Source organism: Hevea brasiliensis, chromosome 18 (assembly GCF_030052815.1).
Source record: "Hevea brasiliensis isolate MT/VB/25A 57/8 chromosome 18, ASM3005281v1, whole genome shotgun sequence".
NCBI lineage: Eukaryota > Viridiplantae > Streptophyta > Magnoliopsida > Malpighiales > Euphorbiaceae > Hevea > Hevea brasiliensis.
In genome coordinates, this window is record NC_079510.1 from 5,989,294 (window position 1) to 5,997,117 (window position 7,824).

The window sequence follows — 7,824 nt, forward strand, 5'->3', positions numbered from 1 at the left end:
AAATTAATTAAAATTTAAAATTAATTAAAATTTAAAATTAATTTAAATAATAAAAAATAATATTATAAATAATTTAAAAAATAAAGGGTAATTTAAACAAATCTAATTTTTTCGTCCCCTTTCCACATTTATATATTATTTATTTATATATTCTATAGATATAGATGAAATTATGTGAAAGGTATCCAATCACGCATAATTTACCATTAACTCCACAGGATTTAGACCAAATTTTACATATTTCAAACTAGATAAACAATTAATATTTAGAATATGAATTTGGCTTAAATATACCATACAACATTCTGTTGATGTCCAGCAAACGACCCACCAAGTCGAGAAATTATATAGTGAAGCAGTCACCTTACATAAAAATAGGGGAGTGTAATTTTGATTCGATTTGGGGTCTATTTAGAAATTAGAATCGAACTGAAATTTTAGTGTGGTTCTAAATTGGTTGTTACTTACAATCATTTAGCAACCATTAATAAATTTTGCAATTAATTTTATAAATTTTAGTATTAATTTTGCAACCATTTTATCAATCTGTTTGATATTTATAACTAATTTATGTTGTCTTATTGAGCTATATATAAGACTTGAGCAAGTCTCTTCTCTTGAACTAGCTTTCAATGTAGAGTTAGACTCGATCAATTTTTTTTAATAATATTAATATCTACCCTACTTCAATATTGAGCTATCCACAAATATATTTACCTACAAACTTCACGATCAAGATTATATGTCAAAAGGTTTGATAAATATTAAATAATTAATTTAATATAAAATAATAATTAAATTAATAAAAAATAAAAAATTAATAAATAATTTTATTATAAAGTAATAATATTACAAATTAATAATATTTTATTATAAATTAATAATGTTATAAATTAATAATATTTATTATAAAGTAATAATATTATAACTTAATAATATTCTAACAAATATATTTACCTAAAAACATGATAAATATTAAATAATTAATTTAATATAAAATAATAATTAAATAAAAAATTAATAAATATTTTTATTATAAAATAATAATATTATAGCTGAAAGCCATTTTAATTAGTGTCCCCGAACCCAAAAACTGTCCTTTACACCAGATCAAATGCTACTATAACCAGCTTTCATTCTTTATTCACGCTAATATGAATAACATTATTCATTTTACCCAAATTCACTCATCAAAATTCACTCCTCATTGGCAATTTTTTTCAAATTAACTCTCTTCTAGTAAATTTGTTTCTACAACACATCCGTACAATAAAAAGCTTAGTCCCACCAGTCGCGAACACAGAGAAGGAGAGAGGGATAAAGGGCTTTTAGGAGATGAGATGAAAGCGTTTGGGTTTCTTTTATTGTAATTTTTGGTTTGGTTACTGAGAAAATAAATGGGAGGAATTTTCTATTTGGTTATTAAGAAAATTGATGGGTTCTACGATTCTATTCTTCCTTTTGCGAATCAAAGTTCTTGGTTCATAGGTTCATGGCTTCTAGCATCTCTTCTGCAATTTGTGGTTCCTTAGTTCATAGGTTTGTGGCTTCTGGTTAAGGTTTTTGTTTGTGATTCTAGTTGATTATTGAACGAATAGGTTTTATCATTCTTTGAACAAATTGTTGATTATTGGTTGATTATCAAAGATTTTTCTTGATATTGATTGATTATTGAACAAAATCTTGATTATTGGCAGATAATTGTTAAAATATTGATTGTTGATTGATGAATGATGAAATGCAGGTGCTCTTCGGGAAGGGAAAAAAAAAAAAAAGAAATAAAGAAATTCAGGTGTTCTGTAAGCCTTGCCCTTAAGAGTGTTTTAGTCATTTCTGACACAGTTAAATAGAAAAACATTAACATAGGGACCTTGAATTGTACGAAATCAAAATTAGGGACAAAACCCGTTGACTTTTAAAAATAGAAGAATAAAAGTGTTAATTATGATATAACTTAGAGACTAAAAAATAATTTATTCTATTTTTAATAATTAATAGAATTTATATTAAAGCTAAACTTTTAATTTAAATAAATTAATATAATAATTTTTGTAAATAATTAAAATTTATAAAGATATTTAAGTAAAAAATAAGACTAAAACTCCATTTATTTTATAAAAAATATATTATAACACTCAAAAAATTAATCAATGAAAAATAATTTTTCAGCCAAAAAGAAAAATAAGTTATTTTTGAGCAAAATAAATTACTATTTTCAAAAAAAAAATTATTTTCTGAATTTTGACATTCTTATTAAGATGCAAAAATATTTACATATATATATATATATATATATATATATATATATATATGATATAAACAAATAATATTAATTTAACATTATAATCAAATAATGAAAAATCTTTTCATGAAAAATATTTTCTTAAAAAATAATTTTTATGAAAATATTTTTCATATAAACTTATTTTCTGTGAAATAAACAGAATCCAAGAATTTTAAATTTCCATAAATTCTAAAATTAATTTTAATAACAAAATTCTAAAATAAATTAAATTTTAATAACCAACTAAATTTAATCGTATAGTGTCATAACACTAATTATCATGGGTATTTTTGGCAATCACATTATTCCCCACTTCCTCCCATTTATATATATTATAGATTATAAAATACAAAATTACCTATTTAATAACAAAATTTCTCAAAAAAAATTGTTAATATAAAACTATTTAAAAATAATAATGTAATTTTACTTATAATTGTAGTAAAACAATATTTATAGAAACATAATAGAGAAAAACTCTTAATAAAATTATATCTCATTAAAAATTAATTAAAAATATCTTAATTAATTAATTAATTAATTATACACAAGGGCAAAAAATTAATTAAACAAGAATCCGTATCCATGCAAGATAACTGACCAGTGAAAATAACCAAGATACTTCCATCATATTAAGCTTCAAAGATCGACCTGTTTCTCAATCTCTTCTCAGGAATAAAAACAACACTGGACTACTTTCACTGGTTAATTTATTCGACTTAGCTACAGCAAAACAATAAAGGCACAAGAATTACCTCAAGTTGTATAACATTTAATACAGCAGCATCTGTTGGGGTGCTTGTTTAAAAGGTTAGTCTTCTGCTAAAATCTTTCCTTACAAGTTTTCATCTTCTTGAGTATCATCTGCACTTAAAAGATGATTAAGTTTGGTTCTTTGCCTTTTTTGTTCGGATGAGGCTTCCTTAGTATCATTACTTTCTTCACCCTTCCTCTTATTCGAATTTCCATTGTCCTGTTCTTCCTTATCTTCCACAACAGAAGCTTCTCCACTGGCAGTCTCCAGCTTATCTGGCAATGATGGTTTAGGATTGGATTCTTCAGCTTCCTCTTTTGCATTCACATTTCCCTTTTTAGATGACTGCTCACTTTCTTCCAGAAACAAGCGGATTTCTTCCTTGCTTGCAAGATCAAGAGGGGTCTTTCCTGCTTTTGTCTTAACGGCAAGACTTGCACCTTTCTTTACCAAGTACTTGACTAGCTCAAGATTAGAACCTTGAGCAGCATAATGAAGTGGAGTTATGCCCTTTCTGGTCGAAGTTTTGATAGAGACCCCAGAGGAAAGCAGAGTCCGGACAACTTCCAAATGACCCTTTTGGGCAGCAAAATGAATTGCACCCATGTCATCCATAGCAGCAGCGCCAACATCAGCCTTGTTTTTGCATAGGTAATTCACCACATGTGCATGCCCTGACCAAGCTGCTAAATGCAATCTATGCCACAAAGTTACTTTTGTCAAGGAAACAAAACTGAGGCTGGGTAATTTAAAAGTTCACAACATTAATTAAAGGACCCTGATAATTAAGACCAGCAAATGTCATGAACAGAAAACAAAGAGAAAATAATACAATTAAACTAAACAATGAAAGCCCGCAAACAATGGCCAATATGGTTAGTTTCCTAGGTTGAGTAGCTTCCTTAAATAGAACAAGAATCAACGATTCACACATTTGACTAGGGGATTAACATGTAAATCCCTTTATATGAAGAGCTTCAGCTGTCAAGCACCCGGGGTGGGGAGAAAAAAAAAAAACACTTCCTTCTGAGCTCCAATTGTCAAATACATGTGGAAGTGAACTGGCTAGCCACCCATACATTAAATACATTTACCTTTTGTCATGATCACCATCTCCGTAAGAATGGAAAAGATTTGTACAAAGCACATCAAGAAGTCAGGTCATCAAAATCATTAGAAGAAATAATCTCACGTGAAAATAAACTCTGGGAAGCAGCATCTCTACATGAAATAAGGGCATATATGTACTACACAATGAGTTACAGCATAATACTGTCATAGACTGTCAAAATGTCAAGTAATTATCATCAAAATATAAGTCATCAATTATCCAAAAATCTCAGAACAATTAACATTGCATGGGAATAAAACATAGGAACAACATACCTTTCAAGAGGTAAGTTGGCTCACTAACCACTAAATAGAATTTTTGGCACACACACTTAGCTTGCCTCCAATTCCAAATGTGGTAGTGCAATTCTCAACCACAAGAAGTCAACAACAAAGTTTCAATATCTCATCAAATATATTATCACCCACTCACCTCTCTCTCTCTCTCTCTCTCTCTCTCTCTCTCACCCCCAGACAAAGAAACACAAAGGTAACACTTCCTCTGAATTTAGCTGTAGCATCACATATACCAAAGAAAATCTTTCTTTCAGATGCACTCAGTTCAGCAATTGTGATTATGGCTTAATCCAATAAGTCACTCACTTTTCAATTCTCTTTATGTTTAGATCTCTTTAGCACCATTTATTGACAATTATAATAAGATCCAAGACTAAGGATCTAATTAAGCACAAGTTTCTCTAATGTAGCCATTAGAACTGGAATGACACAGCACAAACTTCTGGAAGCTTAAGCTTATTGGAAGAGTTTGGGTTTTGTTAATATATTGATATACAAGATGAAAGTTTCAGTGTCTATCCTGCTTTTCCAATGTGTAAGATTGAAAATTAGATTTACACTTAATAAAGTTTCAGTATATGAATTTGCAGCAATTTCACTCTCAAGTAAGCTAATACACAGACAGCATTGGAATTCAAGGACTGTTTGGCAAATTGTCTTTCCTAGGTTGACGCACTATTCACGGATGACATAGCATCATCCACATACTAAAGAAACTGTTTCTTTCAGACCCACTCACTTCATCAATTCTGGTTACAGCCTAATCTAAGTTAAGGCTACTCACTTTTCAATTCTCTTTTTCTCATTAGATCTATTTACCATATATTGACAATTTTAGTAAAATCCAAGCCACGGGATCTAATTATTACAAGTTTCTCTAATCTAGTGGAGGCAATGGAACTGGAATGACAGGATGAGAAACAGCACCATCTTCTGGAAGCATTATCAATAAGATAATTTCAGTGTCTACCCAGCTTTTGAAATAAGCAAGATTGACAATTAAATTTATACTTCACAAAATTTCAGTTCATGAATTCGCAGCAATTTCATTCTCAATAACTATAGACAGCACAGGAATTCGATGACTGTGATGGAAAACTGTATATCCTTGGTTGAAAGGCTATTCAAAAGTAAGCATGACTATCAGTGGGTGAGATTCAAAATTTCCACTTGACCCTTCCTTTCTGTTACATTTGCAAGCTAAACCATAGCTCTAATAGTCCAGCTGGACCTGAATGGTTGAACTTCAACAAAAAAAAAAAAATGTTTAATTCATCCATTTATCTATTTCATTTGTTAATTGAAATTCGGATTTGGGTTTGAAAATAAAAATCATAAAACATCAAAATTATCTCAAATTCAAAGTAGTTCGACATTTCAAACCCTAATTTATCGAAAGGGACTATGGTAAGATACATAAAAATTATTAAAGAGAATCAATTTGAAAAATTAAAAAAAAAAAACCAACAATGAATAAGCAATTGAGAATAAAAATACTCATGAAAACCGAATAAAATCGAAAACTATGAGATGCTACTGTGAACATGGGAAAAGAAAACTAAAGATAATACAAGGTAATGGAAAAGAAAGAGAGGGAGGATACGAAGTCCTGGAATGCTTATCTCTGGAGTTAACTGCCAGAGGGTTTGAGTTGAGAATTGACTGAACCGCATTCAAGTCACCGGACCTTGCCGCTGCATGAAGGTCTACTTCGCCACCGCCTCCTCCTGCTGTTGCCCTTGGCCCCCTTCCCATTATCTCTTCCTTTTTCGCTTTGATTTGCTACTCCTGCGTCGCGGTTTCGGAAGATCTTTAGGATTGGCTCAGATTAGCGTCCCGATGATTTAATTTTTTTGCTTGCTGATAATAAATTTAATTTAAAAATTTAAAAAAAAAACTTACTAATAAATTGACGGAAAAATTTACAATCCAATTTTTAAAATTTTAATAAATTAATTATTTAACCTTTAAATTTTATATTATATTATATATTAATTTTTAAAATTTTAAAAAATTAATTATTTAATATTTAAATTTCCAAATATGAAAAATATTTTTTATTCATGATGCATCCTTTTCTCCATTTAAAATTGATGATTTAAACCCTTTTATAAGCCACGTAAGTAATAAGTTATTGAAAATAAGGCGTTGTAAAATATTTTTTTTTAAATAAAAAATAACTAATTATTATCTAAAAAAGTATTCTCATTTACTCATATCATTTTAATAGAAGTTTTCAATTATTTATATTTATATTTTGATCATTTATGAGCAAAAGTTATAAGAAATTTATACTGCACTTGTATTAGGGTGTTTATTAATGAAATGTTGAATTTTTATTAAAAAAAAATCTGAATTTATAATAAATTATTTATAATCGTCTTAAACTTTGATTAGCAGTATTGAAATACTATTAAATTTATTTAACTTTTTATTTTCTTAATTAATAATTTATATAAAATATGTTTTCTTTTTTTATAGCATAAAATATGTTTTCAATATTTTATATTTTAACATTTTAATAATTTTATATAAATATTTAAATTTTATTTATTTAAAAATATTATTACAAAAATATATTCCGAAAGATAAGAAAGAGAAATAAAATGGACGAAGGAAAATCGAAAGTTAATGCAGTTAATTTTGGTATTTATTGAGTATTTCATAATTTTAAGAGTCTGATTGGCTTTTTTGAAGTGATCAAAACTTAAATGATTATCGAAACCTCTTATTTGCATTTATTTTTCTCATCTTTTTTTTTCTCTTTTTTATATTCTTTTTGGGTGGTCGCTAGTGAGTTATTATCAATGGTGGTGGTCTTTCTTTTTCTTTTTTATTATTTTTTTTAAATAATTTTTAGATTTATGTCCGTTTAGAATAAATTTTTCCTCTAATCTATTATTATTGATAAATTTTAAGTAAATAAATCTTTAAATCTGTCATTATTTATAGATCTTAAGTTTGTGTGGCTTTTGTAATAACTTGAATTTTTAAAATATAAATTTCATATTTTTATATAGTATTTTAATATTATTTTAATATTATCTAACTAATTTATAATTCTGATGAAACTTTCATTTATATATTTTTAATATTATTTCTAAACATATTTTATAAATTATTTAATAGTTCAATTTTAATTGAAATTATTAGTTTTATAAATTAATATTAAATCAATTATTAAAATGTATTATTCCATTATTGTCAATCTTGGTTCTAAGGTTTGATTAAATTGTTATAAATTTGATTATTATTATTATTATTATACACAAATTTGTATTTGGGACCTAATTGAAAAAGAATTTTAGACTTATTTGAATAAACCTAAAAAGTTTAGGGATTGAAAGTGCAATTAAAAGTTCAAAAAAAAAAAAAGAGG

The 7,824-nt window shown here is 27.2% G+C and overlaps 1 protein-coding gene across 1 annotated transcript; it reads right to left on the bottom strand.

Moving 5' to 3' along the window:
- Nucleotides 1-2,888: 2,888 nt before the first annotated feature.
- Nucleotides 2,889-6,306, bottom strand: LOC110658973 (uncharacterized). The gene is made up of 2 exons (XM_058140851.1): nucleotides 6,049-6,306; nucleotides 2,889-3,735 (listed from the first exon to the last, which is right to left on the bottom strand). The coding sequence occupies exons 1-2, from the start codon at nucleotides 6,198-6,200 to the stop codon at nucleotides 3,120-3,122; spliced, it is 768 nt and encodes a 255-aa protein (XP_057996834.1). The 5' UTR covers nucleotides 6,201-6,306; the 3' UTR covers nucleotides 2,889-3,119.
- Between the last annotated feature and the right edge of the window lie 1,518 nt (nucleotides 6,307-7,824).